This window comes from Corythoichthys intestinalis, chromosome 8 (assembly GCF_030265065.1).
Source record: "Corythoichthys intestinalis isolate RoL2023-P3 chromosome 8, ASM3026506v1, whole genome shotgun sequence".
Lineage (NCBI taxonomy): Eukaryota > Metazoa > Chordata > Actinopteri > Syngnathiformes > Syngnathidae > Corythoichthys > Corythoichthys intestinalis.
In genome coordinates, this window is record NC_080402.1 from 1,892,660 (window position 1) to 1,909,117 (window position 16,458).

At 38.4% G+C, this 16,458-nt stretch overlaps 2 protein-coding genes across 2 annotated transcripts in view; one reads left to right on the forward strand and one right to left on the reverse strand.

The window, feature by feature from the left end:
• Positions 1-6,292, forward strand: part of ttbk1a (tau tubulin kinase 1a) — a 56,239-nt gene extending 49,947 nt beyond the window's left edge. Inside the window, exons 16-17 of the mRNA XM_057842490.1 lie at positions 512-1,419; positions 1,508-6,292. Of these exons, the coding sequence (XP_057698473.1) occupies positions 512-1,419; positions 1,508-1,817 (1,218 nt within the window). The 3' untranslated portion in view covers positions 1,818-6,292. The remainder of the gene's footprint in view (positions 1-511; positions 1,420-1,507) is intronic.
• The window catches only part of tpcn3 (two pore segment channel 3), a 29,112-nt gene continuing 16,896 nt past the window's right edge, over positions 4,243-16,458 (reverse strand). Inside the window, exons 13-19 of the mRNA XM_057842491.1 lie at positions 16,359-16,446; positions 16,219-16,288; positions 14,962-15,178; positions 10,719-10,809; positions 10,527-10,640; positions 4,638-4,744; positions 4,243-4,570 (exon numbers count right to left, since the gene is read on the reverse strand). Coding sequence (XP_057698474.1) covers positions 4,440-4,570; positions 4,638-4,744; positions 10,527-10,640; positions 10,719-10,809; positions 14,962-15,178; positions 16,219-16,288; positions 16,359-16,446 — 818 coding nt within the window. The 3' untranslated portion in view covers positions 4,243-4,439. The remainder of the gene's footprint in view (positions 4,571-4,637; positions 4,745-10,526; positions 10,641-10,718; positions 10,810-14,961; positions 15,179-16,218; positions 16,289-16,358; positions 16,447-16,458) is intronic.

Here is a 16,458-nt window from a genome sequence, read left to right on the forward strand (position 1 = left end):
TGGTCACTTCCTGATGATTTTGAGGCATTTGTGGGGTCACTTCCTGCTAATTTGGGGCATTTCAGGGTCACGTTCTATTCATACTGTTCACTTCCTGTTGATTTTGAGGCATTTCAATTTCACTTCCTGTAGATATTGGCTCACTTCCTGTTGATTTCAGAGCATTTCAGGGTCACTTCCTGTTCATAGTGGTACACTTCCTATTGATATGGGGGAATTTTGGGGTGACTTCCTGTAGATATTGGGTAACTTCCTTTCTGTTTAGGCATTTCAGGGTCGCTTGTAGATATCGGGTCACTTCCTGTTGATTTGGGGGCATTTCAGGGTAACTTCCTATTGATATCAGGTCACTTTCTGTCAATGGAATTTATGTACGTGGGTGTCAATGGCATTTTAAAAAAATACAGTAGACACAAAAACACGGCATTTGGCCTGGTGCGCTGTGAAAAAGTATGCCAGAGTGGCGGAAAGGGCGGGGACACAGTTTTGAACACACACGTTTGTTTTTCAGGCGGCCTCGCCAGGCGCCCCCTCACCGCCGTCGCCCGACTACCGCACAAAAAGCGACGGCGACGAGCGCGAACGCTTCCACATCCTGCCCAAGCTGCAGGCCAAGCGCGGGGACTTCCTGACGGTGATGCTGACGGGAAGCCTGGCGCAGCGGCGCACTTTGGCCGCCTCCGAGGAAGAGGAGAACGGTGGCGACGGCCCCCGGGACGACGACGTGACCAAGAGCCGCTCAGACAGTCCCAAGAGCTCAGAGGAAGCCGCCCCCTCCACGCTGATGGCCGCCAGGGAGCAGGCTTCCGAGGCCGACCCGGAGGACGCCTCCAAGACCCTGGTCCTCTTCTCCCCCGGGGACGCTCGCAAGTCACCCTCCGCCTTGGAGGGTGAGCCCCCCGCGCCCGGTGGACCCCGCCTCCGTCCGGGAGAGACCTCAGAAACGGGTCGGGCGTCCCCGGCTCTCCGGGCCCCGTCGTCGCCCCCCTTTACCAAAGTGGAGCGCACCTTCGTCCACATCGCCGAAACGTCCCACCTCAACGTCATGTCTTCCGACGGGGAGACGGAGCGGGGCGTCCCGGCCCCGGAGCGACGCCGAGTCGGGGAAGCCACTCGGAGCCGAGCGGCCCACAAGATCAGGAGCCGGATTCCCGTCCCCGTCTCGGAAGGCGACTCGGAGCCCTCCTCCTCTTCCGTGCGGAGGCGCTTGACCCGACTTCGGTCCGGGACCTCGTCTTCGCTGTCCTCGGGAGACGGCGAGCGTCGAGGGGCTTGGGAAAACACCGGCACCGCCGGCTCGGAGGAGGACGCGCGTGCCTCCAAGAGGAGTCGGATCCCCAGGCCAGTGACTCCGCTGAAAAGACCGAGTCCGGCGCTTCCTTCTCCTCTGGCCTTTTCGCCGGCATCCCCCGCTACCAGGTCGCTCTTTCCTTAACGCTAACTCTCGACTCGTGACTCGATTAATTTTTTAAAATTAAAGTATTAATCTCTCTCTGTCTCTCCGCAGGAACACGAAAGTTCATCAAAGGTCCGCCCCGCCCGGCCGCGCATCCGGCCGTCCCCGTCCGTCCGCCGCCCCCGTCCGGCCCCTCCCGGGATGTCGCCGCAGCCTTAGCCTGGCGGTCCCCCGCAGGACCGACAGCCCGTCGCCTCGTCGGGCGGCGGCGCTGTCCGTCCGAGCGCCGACCGTTCCCGTCCTGCCCCCCAGGAAGCCGGCGGCCCTGCGACGCAGCGCCTCGCAGGAGCCCGCCGCCCCCGTCGGGTCTTCCCGTTCCAAAGCGGCGGCGAAGGCCAACGCCGGGGAGAAGGCTAGATAATACAAAGAAAGATCCCACGTTTTGCCTGCCCACTTCTTGAACTTGTCTAACGTGTTGACTCGGCATGCTTCCGTTCTCACCCGTACTGTAAATAATTATCCAGCCCATCCATTACATTAATCAATCAGTTTACCTTCAGTCTACGGCCTTTTTTTTTTTTTTACACCCACGTGTCATACACACAACACAAAAGCAAACTATGAAACACCATTTGTTATATTTCAGGGTCACTCCCTGGTGATATCGGGTGACTTCCTTGTTGATATCAGGTCACTTCCTGCTGATTTGGGCACTTTGGGGTCACTTCCTATTGATTTGGGCTGACTTCCTGTTGATATCAGCTCACTTCCTGTTGATTTGGGGCACTTCGGGGTCATTTCGTGTTGATAACGCGTCACTTCTTGTTGATTTGGGGACTTTTCAAGGTCACTTCCTGTTGATTTAGGGCATTTTGGGGTCACTTCCCGTTGATTTGGTCTGACTTCCTGTTGATATCAGCTCACTTCCTGTTAATATAAGGTCACTTCCTGTTAATATCTGATGACTTCCTTTTTATTTGGAGGCATTTCAGGGTCACATCCTGTTGATATCGGTTGACTTCCTGTTTATATCAGGTCACTTCCTGTTGATTTGGGTCACTTTGGGGTCACTTCCTTTTGATATCAGGTCACTTCCTTTTGATTTGGAGGCATTTCATGGTCACTTCTTGTTGATATCAGGTCACTTCCTGTTGATTTTGGCCTTTTGGGGTCACTTCCTGTTGATTTGGACTGACTTTCAATTGATATCAGCTCACTTCCTGTTAATATAAGATCACTTCCTGTTGATTTAGGGCATTTTGGGGTCACTTCCTGTTGATATCAGCTCACTTCCTGTTGATTTGGGTCATTTTGCGGTCACCTCCTGTTGATAACTGGTCACTTCCTTTTTATTTGGAGGCATTTCAGGGTCACTTCCTGTTGATATCAGGTCACTTCCTGTTTATATTAGGTCAGTTTTGATTTGGAGATATTTCAGGGTCACTTCCTGTTGATATCAGGTGACTTCCTGTTGATGTCAGGTCACTTTCTGTTGATTTAGGCATTTTGGGGTCACTTCCTGTTGATTTGGGTAATTTTGGGGTCACTTTCTTTTGATATCTGGTCACTTCCTGTTTATTTGGAGGCATTTCAGGGTGACGTCCTGTTGATATCTGTTGACTTCCTAATTATATCAGGTCACTTCCTGTTGATACTGAGCCATTTCCTATTGATTCAGGGTGACTTCCTGTTGGTTTTGAGACATTTCAGGGTTAGTTAATACCTGTCGGTATTGGGTCACTTCCTATTCATTCAGGGTCACTTCCTGTTGGTTTCGGGACATTTCAGGGTCATTACCTGTCGATATTGGGTCACTTCCTATTGATTCAGTGTCACCTCCTGTTGGTTTTGAGACATTTAAGGGTCACTACCTGTTGATATTGGGTTACTTCCTATCGATTGAGGGTCACTTCCTTTTGCTTTTGGGACGATTCAGGGTCACTTCCTGTTGATTTTGGGACATTTCAGGGTCACTTCCTGATGATACTGAGTCATTTCCTGTTGATATAGTTTCACTTCCTGTTGATTTGGGGCATTTCAGGGTCACTTCCTGTCGATATTGGGCCACTTCTTATTGATTCAGGGTCACTTCCTATTGATTCATGGGCATTTCAGGGACACTTCCTGTTGGTTTTGGGACATTTCAGGGTCACTTCCTGTTGATACTGAGTCATTTCCTGTTGATATAGGTTCCCGTCCTGTTGATTTTGGGAGGTTTCAGGGTCACTTCCTGTTGATACGGAGTTATTTCCTGTAGATATAGGTTCATTTACTGTTGATTTGGGGCATTTCAGGGTCACTTCCTGTTGACACCAAGTCATTTCCTGTTGATAAAGGTTCACTTCCTGTTGATTTGGGACATTTCAGGGTCACTTCCTGTTGATTTCATGGCATCTCAGGGTCACCAGTTGATTTTGGGACGTTTTAGGGTCACTTCCTGTTCATACCGAGTTATTTCCTGTAGATACAGGTTCACTTCCTGTTGATTTGGGGCCTTTCAGGGTCACTTCCTGTTGGTTTCGGGATATTTCAAGGTCACTTCATGTTAGTTTCGTGGCATTTCAGGGTGACCTGTTGATTTTGGGTCATTTCAGGGTCACTTCCTATTGATTCATGGTCACTTCCTGTTGGTTTTGGGACATTACAGGGTCACTTCCGGTTATTATTGGGTCACTTCCTACAGAGTTCAGGGTCACTGATCACAGGTCACCTCCTTTCAATGGAATGGCGACAAGGATCCAATCCCTTACGGGCACAAGGAACATTAGGTCACTGGCCCCTCCCAGTCAAAAGGGATTGGACATCTACCGCCGTCCGTGGCGGTCAATGACTTAAGCAATGTCTGACCAAGCTGCGAACATTTATTTTCAAGTGAGTATGCAGTCATTTAGTATTACAAGAAAAAACAAGTGTCATCAATGCAGTATCGGCAACGGCCGGTACCGTACAGGAACCGGGAACCCCCCAAAAATGGTACCTGTCCAAAAGTGTGATGCATAAAGCAGCAGCTAGGAAAAAGGTCAAGTTTATTCGTAAATGTCTTTTAAGCGGCGTTGAAGGACGGATTGGCAAAGTTCCCGTTGCCGTCCACAATGTCGTCGGCGCCGTCAGGTTCCCCTCGCTCTACGTCGGCTTCGAACAGCCGCTGCAGCAAGGCGTCCACCGTCCGGTACCCTGACACCACACGCACACCGCCGTACAAACGGGATGTAAGAACGGCGAGCGGACGGCGAGCACCTACTTTTGGAGGCGATTTTGAAGAGCAGTTGAGGTCGGCCGCTCTCCGACGCGTCGCCGGGCTGCTCACTTGTTTCCATGGCGTTCAGTAGGTTGTCCTCCGCCATTTCCCTGTCACCCGCAAAGACAAAATTCTGAGAATAAAGTCAGAATTATAAAGTACGGAAGCGTATTGCTGCATGGGCTAACAGTGGGCTGTAATGGTAAGTTTTTGGTCAAAAATCGTAACAGCACAGGTTTTTCTGCCATTGAAAATGAATGGGAAATTTTGGCCATTAGAAAATGAATGGAAGGACGTCCATGGCTTTCAATAGCATCGACTTACATTGGCTCCAACATGATAACTATCACATAAAACAATCTAAAAATGTGATAATTTTCATGTAAAAAGTGATCATTTTCATGTAAAAACATGAATACTATCATGTAAAACCGTAATTATAACCATGTAAAAACCTAAAAATAATCAAGTAAAAACGTGATAGTTACATTAAAACATATTATCATGTAAAAACGTAATGATTATCTAGAAAAAAAAAAAAAACTATTATGCAAAAAACTGATAATTACGTAAAATGACAGATGTAAATATGAAAACTATCATGTAAACATGCAATACTTATCATGTAAAACCATAATAATAAGCATGTAAAACCCTACAGTAAAAATAATCATGTAAAAATGTGATAGTTACATTAAAACATGGTATTATCATGTAAAAATGTGATTAGGATGTAAAAGCAATAATCAGCATGTAAGATAAGGGTTTATTGTTGTACATGTTAGGGTTAGGTTAGGGTTAGGTTTTACTATAGTTATTATCAAGTAAAAACGTGATAATTATCATGTAAACGAATAATTATGTAAAAAAAAAAAGTGATAATTACTAATAATTATTATTGTTACTATCACGTAAACACGTGATAACCATCATGTGCAAATATTATCATGTAAAGATGTGAATACATTTATGTAAAACCGTAATAATTATGTAAAAACAATAATAATGTGAAAAAGTGATAGTTACGTAAAAATGTAATAACTAAATATGTAAACTAGTGACATAAAAATATGATATCCAGTAAAAATGTGATAATTATCATGTAAAAACATGGTTATCACGTAAAAATTGATATGATAATCTTGTAAAAACAATAATTATGTCAAAAAAGTGAAAAATGTGATATGTAAAACAAAACTATCTCGTAAAAATTATCTTGTAAAAATGTGAATCCTATTATTTAAAACCATAATAATAATCATGTAAAAAAAAAAACGATTATGCAAAAAACTGATACTTACGTAAAAATGAGAGAAAACTATCCTGTAAACATGCAATACCTATCATGTAAAACCATAATAATAAGCATGTAAAACCCTACAGTAAAAATAATCATGTAAAAATGTGATAGTTACATTAAAACATGGTATTATCATGTAAAAATGTGATTAGGGTGTAAAAGCAATAATCAGCATGTAAGATTAGGGTTTATTGTAGTTATTATCAAGTAAAAACGTGATAATTATCATGTAAACGAATAATTATGTAAAAAAAAAAGTGATAATTACATAACAATATCATATGTAAATATGACACCTATCACGTAAACACGTAATAACCATCATGTGCAAATATTACTATCAAGTAAAAACGTGAAACCGTAATAATTATGTAAAAACAATAATAATGTAAAAAAGTGATAGTTACGTAAAAATGTAATACCTAAATATGTAAACTAGTTACATAAAAATATATCATGCAAAAATGTGATAATTATCATGTAAAAACATGGTTATCACGTAAAAATGTGATAATCTTGTAAAAACAATAATTATGTCAAAAAAGTGATAAGTAGGTAAAAATGTGAAAACTGAAAACTATCACGTAAAAATTATCTCGTAAAAACGTGAATACTATTATTTAAAACCATAATAATAAATCATGTAAAAACAATGATAATGTAAAAAAAATAATAATTACGTAAAAATGTGATATGTAAATATGTAAACTATCACATAAATACCTGATATTATCATGTAAAAATGTGATAATTAGCATGTAAAAACAATTATCACGTAAAAAAAGTGATCATTATCACGTAAAAACAATTATTCAACAAAGTGATAATCACGTAAAAACTATCAAGTAAAAATATGTAAAACCGTGAATACTATCATGTAAGAACATGAAAATAATCATGTAAAAAACATGATAGACACAAAAAGCGTGATACTATGTAGAAATGTGATGACTAGCATGTAAAACTGTAAAAATGTGATAAGTCCATAGAAATGTGATATTTAAATATGAAAACTATTATCATAATGTAAAAACGTGATCAATTTCTTGTAAAAACAATAATTATGTAATAAAGTGATAATTATGTCAAAATGTGATATGTAAAACTGAAAACTATCATGTAAAAATATTATGTATGAACCTGATACCCATCATGTAAAAACGTGATTATTACAAAATGTGATATTATGTAAAAACAATATGTAAAAATGTGATAATTACAAAGAAATGTGATATTTAAATATGAAAACTATCAATTAAACATTTAATAACTATTATGGCAAATATTATGTAAAAACGTAAAAACTATTATATAAAACCGTTATAATAAAGTAAAAACAATAAGAATGTAAAAATGTAAAATGTGATAATTAGCATGTAAAAACATAATTATAACGTAAAACGTGATAGTTATCTTGTAAAAGCAATATGTAAAATAAAGACTTATGTAAAAATGTGATATGTAAAACAAAGCTATCATGTAAAAACTATCACATAAAAAATATGCAAAAATGTGAAACTTAATTCCGTAGTTACTTAATAATTATGTAAAAATGTCATATGTAAAAACATGAAAATTATCTTGTAAAAACAAATTTTGTAAAAATGTGATGATTACATAAAAATGTGATACAATCACGTAAAAACATGTAAAAATGTGAGATGTGATAATTTTCATGTAAAAATAGAAAATTACATAAAAACCTGATATATATAAACATGATAACTATTGTGTGAAAACATGATTATCATGAAAAAAAACGTGATAATTATCATGTAAAACCATGATTACGTAAAAACATGAAATCATGTAAAAACGTGACTATTAGCATGTCAAAACATAACTATCATGTAAAACGTGATTACGTAAAAATGTGATTGTAAAAATGTAAAAATATCACGTAAAAATGTGTTCACTATCATGTAAAAAGTCCTCATTGTCATGTAAAAACCTATGATGACCTGACGATACTTAGCATTTAAAAACAATAATTGGCATGTTAAAACATAACTATCATGTAAAAACGGGATCATTATCAAGTAACAACCTGATAATTATCATTTAAAAATTGGCAATTAGGTTTTTACATAATCATCATGTAAAAATATGATCACGTAAAAACATTAAATCATGTAAAAATGTGATAATTAGCATGTGAAAACATAACTCATGTAAAAACGTGATTATGTAAAAATGTGAAAACTAGCACCTAAAAATGTGTTAACTATCATGTAAAAAGTGCTCATTTTCATGTAAAAACCTAAAAAAATATTTTAACTATGACCATAATCGTGTAAAATATGATATCACGCAATACGTGATAACTATCCCGGAAGGACATTATGTGAAACTGATAATTATCATGTAAAAAGTGATCATTTTCATGTCAAAACATGAATACTATCATATAAAACCGTAATAATGATCATATAAAGACCTAAAAATCATGTAAAGAAGTGATAATCATCTTGTAAAAACATATTAGATAAAAACTTGCTATCTTGTAAAAACGTGATTATGTAAAAATGTGACAATATCAAGTAAAAACATGTTAAATGTGTCATGTAAAAACCTAAAAATGATTTAAAAATGTGATCATAATCATGGGAAATAGGATATCACGTAAATACACGATAACTATCATTTAAAAACATTACGGAAAACTGATAATTATCATGTCAAAAGTGATCATTTTCATGTAAAAAACATGAAATACTATGATGTAAAAAAAACTCATAATTTTCATGTACAAATTACATAAAAATGTGATAACGATGTAAAAACGTTTTATTATCATGTAAAAACATGATTATGTAAAAATGTGACATGTAAAAATGAAAATCACGTAAAAATATGTTATGTAAAAAGTGCTCATTTTCATATAAAAAGAATTTTGAAAAATATAAAAAAAAATGTGATAATCATGTAAAAATATGATAGTTATGTCATAATTTTCATGTACAGACTATGTAAAAACGTGATATCATGGTAAAAAATGTGATTTGTAAAAATGTGAAAATATCACGTAAAAACGTGTTAACTATCATGTAAAAAGTGCTCATTTTCATATAAAGCCCTCGAAATTATTTGAAAAATGTGATACTGATCATGTTAAAATATGATACTGTCTAATAATTTTCATGTAATATCATGTGAAAACATGATTATCATGAAAAAAAAAAGTGATAATTATCATGTAAAAATTTGATTAGTTTTTTTTACATAATTATCATGTAAAAATATAGTTATGTCGTAATTTTCATGTACAAATGTGAAAATTACATGAAATATGTAAAAACCTATCGTGTAAAAACATGATTATTATCATGAAAAAAATGTGATAATTATGTAAAAATTGGATAATCAGGTTTTTACATAATTATCATGTAAAAACGTGATTACGTACAAACATTAAATCGTGTAAAAATGTGATAATTATCATATAAAAACATTACCATGTAAAAACGTGATTACATAAAATGAGATTTGTAAATATGTGAAAACATCACGTAAAGACGGGTTATCATGTAAAAAGTGCTTAATTTCATGTAAAACCCTAAAGAATATTCAAAAATGTGATAATTATGTAAAATATCACGTAAAAACGTGTTTATGTGAAAATGTGATTCGTAAAAAAATCACATAAAAAATGTGTCAAATATGTAAAAAGTGCTCATTTTCATGCAAAAACTTCAATTTAAAAATGTGACAACAATCATTTAAAAATATGAGTTATGTAATTGTCATGTACAAATTACGTAAAAACGTGACTTAATGTAAAAATGTGATAACTGTGTGAAAAGATTTTCATGAAAAAAACGTGATAATTAAGTAAAAATTTGATAGATTTTTACGGAATTATCATGTAAGATATGAAGTCATAATTTTCATGTACTAATGTGAAAATTACGTAAAAACCCGCTATGTAAAAACGTGACAACTATCGTGTGAAAATATGATTATCATCATGAAAAAAAACATGATAAAAATCATGTAAAAATTAGGTAATTAGGTTTTTAAATAATTATGTAAACATGTGATTACATAAAAACATTAAATCATGTAAAAACGTGATAATTAGCATGTAAAAAGATCATGTAAAAAGGTGATAATGTAAAAATGCGATTTGTAAAAATGAAAACATTACGTAAAAACGTGTTATCATGTAAAAAGTGCGTATTTGCAGGTAAAAACCTTACAAATATATTTCAAAATGTGATAACTATCATGTAAAAACATATAAAACTGTGATAATTATCATGTAAACGGTGATCATTTTCATGTTAAAACAAATACTATGTTAAAACGTGATAACTATTGTGGGAAAACATGATGATTATCATGGAAAAAATGAGATAATTATCATGTAAAAATTTGATAATTATTAGGTTTTGACATAATTATGTAAAAACCTCATACTGGAGTTTTTTATTTTATGGGTGCAGCAGCAATACGCTTCCGTACTAAAATCAGAATTCTTTTTGTTCTCTTTCTCAAATCAGAAATCTCGGAATAAAGTCAGAATTCAGACTACTCATTCAGTCGGAATTCTCACTTTCAAGTCAAGAATTCTGAGTCAGATTTTGTCTCACTGCGCCACGCCGAGCCGGAGCTCCTCGATTTTCTTCTCCAGCTCCGTGTGTAGGTCGCTCTTGTCCAGAGAATACTCCAGGAAGAAGGCCTCCAACACAAACGCCACAAAGATGCTGACGGGAATAGAGAAGAAGCGCTCGTGAGGGACAGGGTCTTTCAGGATGGATCCGAGTCTATTAGGTGACCCTCACTTGATGATAACGATGACCACGGTGATGTGGAAAAGCACAAAGTAGATCCTGGCCGACTTGTGCGTGACCGCCGCGAAGCCGCTACTCAGGAGTGAGTGCGTATTAAGGAGCGCAAAGCACAGCAAAGGAGGACCGCGGTATGAAGATTAGGGCTGTATTGGCGCTTTTTTGTCCAAGCATTACGGTAAATTTCCGTGTGCTAGCGTTGTTTACAACTCTTAAAAACACTCTGAACATTCTAAAGTATATGACGCTGCCATGGTCATCTTTGAAAAATGATATAAAGTCACCTGATCTTAAAACCGCTCCATCAATATGTCACGTCAGTACAATATTATTCGAAAAACCCGAGCAACGGGTCGTTTTAGTAGCTGGTCGGTTACAGTTTTCATTTTTGTGGCACTGTAAATCCACAAATCTGAATCAGTTAGCTAGCTAAGGTTGATTAATACTTGTAGTGGAACTCTTTGACTACTCCCATACTCAAAACTAGGCATTTTTACTCTACCGATATCTAGGAAAATGAATTAAAATTCTTGCATGTGAACTTTAATCAGGTTATAGTTCTCATTTATGTGCTACTGTAAATCCACAATTTTGAATAAGTCCTGGCCAAGGTTGGTGAATATTAGTAGTAGACTCCTCTAACTACCACCATACTCAATACTGCATTTTTACAGTACCAATATTTGGAAAAATAAATTAATTGTCCGACATACTTTGATCACGTTACAGTTCTCCTTTTTGTGGTACTGTAAATCCTTAATTCTTAATATGTACTGGCCAAGGTTAATGAATATAAGTAGTAGACCTCTGTGACTACTCCCATACTCAAAACTATGCATTTTTACCGTACCAATACTTAGAAAAATGAATTAAAAGTCTTACATGCATACTTTGATCAGGTTACAGTTCACATTTTTGTGGTACTGTAAATCCTTAATATGTACTGGCCAAGGTTGGTGAATATTAATAGAAGACCTCTGTGACTATTCCCATACTCCAAACTATGCATTTTTACTGGACCAATATTTAGAAAAATGAATTGAAAGTCCTACGTGCATACTTTGATAGGGTTACAGTTCTAATTTTTGTGGTACTGAAAATCCTTAATTCTTAATATTTACTGGCCAAGGTTAGTGAATATTTGTAGTAGACCTCTGTGACTATTCCCATACTCCAAACTATGCATTTTTACTGTACCAATATTTAGAAAAATGAATTAAAAGTCCTACATGCATACTTTGATTAGGTTACAGTTCTCATTTTGTAGAACCGCAAATCCATAGTTTTGAATAATTTCTGGCCGAGGTTAATGAATGTTAGTAGTGCACCTTTCTGTGTTGCTGGCTGAATGGCTTCCAACACAGTCCATGAAGTGGGTCGGTCTTTCAATGACTCTCAGGCCACTCCCCCCTGCCCTGTCCGCCCCTGATTTAAACAGTACAGTACTGTAACATGTTTGGAACTTTTGTTCAATTAAGTAAAAAAAAAAAAAAAAACAAAAAAAAAGACTTTTCAGGTATCGGATAGGGATTCTCAAAATCAGATGACTCTGGTGCAAAAATATGCTATCAGGACATCCCTAGACTGTACCATTGAATTTGCAGTAGTTGGCGATTGATAATACACAAATACCGTAATTTCTGGACTATAAGGCGCACCTGACTATAAGCCGCCAGCCACCAAATTTGACATGAAAACGGCATTTGTTCATAGATAAGCCTCACAGGACTATAAGCCGCAGTTGTCCTCGTTGTATTATGGGATATTTACACCAAAAGATATTAACTGGTAACACTTCATTTGACAATGGCACCATAAGACTGTCATGGGACCAAATGAACCACCATTAAGCTTTGTACCAATTGGCTGCAAAGCCTTATTGTCACTAAAAGCTTCATTTGGCCATCACTGCTTCCTTGGGGTAGACAGTCAACCTCTGCTGCCACCTGCTCTCAACACTGCTGTCATCCAACATTCCTCCTAGCATGCATGGCGTGGCTACAGATGTAAATAACAGTCATGTTCTGTGCTAATTATTTCTTCAGTTACTGTTCCAGTTGTTTCATTAATTACTAGTTATGGTATTTGGTAACATTTTCTTGGATAGTGGTGCCATAATACGGTCATAAGACAGTCAAAATTATTACATGACACTGTCATAAGCATTAATGAATGCTTATAATAGATGTCGGTTAGTGTCATCCAGCAAATTATCTCACTTTTGAATGGACGTAAAAGATCTGAGCTGGACATAAATGGATTTAGTGACATAATATGCCACATGACACATATTGACATCTGTCATAAGCATTCAGTAATGCCCATGATGGTGTCATGTCATAATTATGATGTTCTTATGACAGCCTTATGATGCCGCTGTCAAATAAAGTGTTACCTACAGTGCCTTGCAAAAGTATTCGGCCCCCTTGAATCTTGCAACCTTTCGCCACATTTCAGGCTTCAAACATAAAGATATGAAATTTAATTTTTTTGTCAAGAATCAACAACAAGTGGGACACAATCGTAAAGTGAAACAACATTTATTGGATAATTTCAACTTTTTTATCAAATAAAAAACTGAAAAGTGGGGCGTGCAATATTATTCGGCCCCTTTACTTTCAGTGCAGCAAACTCACTCCAGAAGTTCAGTGAGGATCTCTGAATGATCCAATGTTGTCCTAAATGACCGATGATGATAAATAGAATCCACCTGTGTGTAATCAAGTCTCCGTATAAATGCACCTGCTCTGTGATGTGAGTCTCAGGGTTCTGTTTAAAGTGTAGAGAGCATTATGAATACACCAGGCAGGTCCGAGATACTGTTGTGGAGAAGTTTAAAGCCGGATTTGGGTACAAAAAGATTTCCCAAGCTTTAAACATCTCAAGGAGCACTGTGCAAGCCATCATATTGAAATGGAAGGAGCATCAGACCACTGCAAATCTACCAAGACCCGGCCGTCCTTCCAAACTTTCTTCTCAAACAAGGAGAAAACTGATCAGAGATGCAGCCAAGAGGCCCACGATCACTCTGGATGAACTGCAGAGATCTACAGCTGAGGTGGGAGAGTCTGTCCATAGGACAGCAATCAGTCGTACACTGCACAAATCTGGCCTTTATGGAAGAGTGGCAAGAAGAAAGCCATTTCTCAAAGATATCCATAAAAAGTCTCGTTTAAAGTTTGCCACAAGCCACCTGGGAGACACACCAAACATGTGGAAGAAGGTGCTCTGGTCAGATGAAACCAAAATGGAACTTTTTGGCCACAATGCAAAACGATATGTTTGGCGTAAAAGCAACACAGCTCATCACCCTGAACACACCATTCCCACTGTCAAACATGGTGGTGGCAGCATCATGGTTTGGGCCTGCTTTTCTTCAGCAGGGACAGGGAAGATGGTTAAAATTGACGGGAAGATGGATGCAGCCAAATATAGGAACATTCTGGAAGAAAACCTGTTGGTATCTGCACAAGACCTGAGACTGGGACGGAGATTTATCTTCCAACAGGACAATGATCCAAAACATAAAGCCAAATCTACAATGGAATGGTTCAAAAATAAACGTATCCAGGTGTTAGAATGGCCAAGTCAAAGTCCAGACCTGAATCCAATGGAGAATCTGTGGAAAGAGCTGAAGACTGCTGTTCACAAACACTCTCCATCCAACCTCACTGAGCTCGAGCTGTTTTGCAAGGAAGAATGGGCAAGAATGTCAGTCTCTCGATGTGCAAAACTGATAGAAACATACCCCAAGCGACTTGCAGCTGTAACTGGAGCAAAAGGTGGCGCTACAAAGTATTAACGCAAGAGGCCGAATAATATTGCACGCCCCACTTTTCAGTTTTGTATTTGTTATAAAAGTTTAAATTATCCAATAAATGTTGTTCCACTTCACGATTGTGTCCCACTTGTTGTTGATTCTTGACAAAAAATTAAAATTTTATATCTTTATGTTTGAAGCCTGAAATGTGGCGAAAGGTTGCAAGGTTCAAGGGGGCCGAACACTTTTGCAAGGCACTGTATTAACCCAAATAAATCAACAAATAAACCACACTGGACTATAAGCCGCAGGATTCAAAATGAGGCAAAAAAGTAGCGGCTTATAGTCCGAAAATTAGGGTAACCTGAAAGAGTATTTCTCCAACCATAGTGAAAACTTCATTTATACTGGGGACACAAATGGCACCCTGCCAAAATAATAATGAATAATATAGTGCGACAGCCCTAGCAAGGATATCGTGCCACTGGTTGACCACGGTGAGCTCCAGGAGGAGCACAAAGGAGGACAGCACGTCGTTGAAGTTGTTCTTGCAGTATTTGAGCTTGGCAAAGGCGCTCCCTCGCAGCAACCGGTTCCCGCAGTCGACCCAGCCCGGGGCGTCGGGGTCCTCGTAGAACTGCACCTTCCCCTTGAACAGCTCCATGCCCACCACGGCGAACACGTAGTACACCACCTGTCACGTCAGCTTTGTTAGTCACACTGCGCTAAAATAACGTCGTCAGGGAGTACCGAGAAATAACGTGCAGGCGCTAGTTTCTGGGCACCCTACCCAAGATGGCCACCGACGGGGGAATGGAACTGCAATTGTGCTGTTCGTTTGTGCTGCTATCGTTTCGTAGAAACTGGGATATTAATTTCGAGTGACGACATCGCAGCTTTTCTATATCCTAACTAGTGCTGCAACGATTAATCGACTAACTCGAGTATTCGATTGGAAAAAAATTATTCGAATTAAATTTTGCTGCTTCGAGTATTCGTTTAATTAAAGTGGCGTTGTAATGGTTTGTTTTGAAAGTGTTTGCCTTTAATTTTGATTTGGGTGGATACACTGCCCTCTAGTCTGCCTCATGGCTGAATCCATCTGCTCCCTGTTAAGACCAACATAAGCTGAGTTTTTGTTTGAGCGAATGTTTTATGTGTTAATGCATTCGTAAATTAGTCAATTTTTGTGGGAATATGTGTCCGAACTATTTGTTTAGAGCATTGTATTTAAAAAAAAGTTATATATTTTATAGCATTTAAGCTAGCGGACTTTTACTATGTAAGTTAGACAATTGTTCTTTTGTTGCACCTAGATTCTTATTACTTTTCTATACCGTTTGAGGCTCAGCTAAGGTATTTTATTTTTTTATGTTACTTATCCGATTACTCGATTATTCGAAATCAGTAGTTCATCGATTAATCGACTACTAAAATAATCGAGAGCTGCAGCCCTAATCCTAACTCCCGCGTCTGACGGAACGTACCAACACTCTCAATGACAGAGGGGTGTCCTAACAACTAGCGCCAATGTAGCATCAAACGAATGGCACCCTTACTTGGTCCATTTTGCAATTAATGGGGCTGCAAGCCACAACATCACTTGAAATTAATATCTCAAAAATGGCCACCCTGAGGCCATTTTGGTACGCTAACAGATATTAGTGCCCTCGACTACAGAGTTGCGCAGTGGCCTCTATAGTCATGATTGAAGTGATCTGTGGTTACGCTCACCAGAATGAGCTGGGCGAAGGTAAGGATGGCCGGTCCGATCCGGATCAGGGTGTTGACGATGGCTCGGAACCTGAGGACAAAAGTAGCGGTTTGGCATCACGCTAGCTAGTGGAGTAAGTCCCGCGACACTTTGACGGCACCTCTGAATGCTGTCCACCACTCGGACCAGTCGCAGCACTCGCAGGATGAAAACGATGTCCAGGATCTGGCGGCTGCTGTAAGCTCCCGCTGACAGACAAC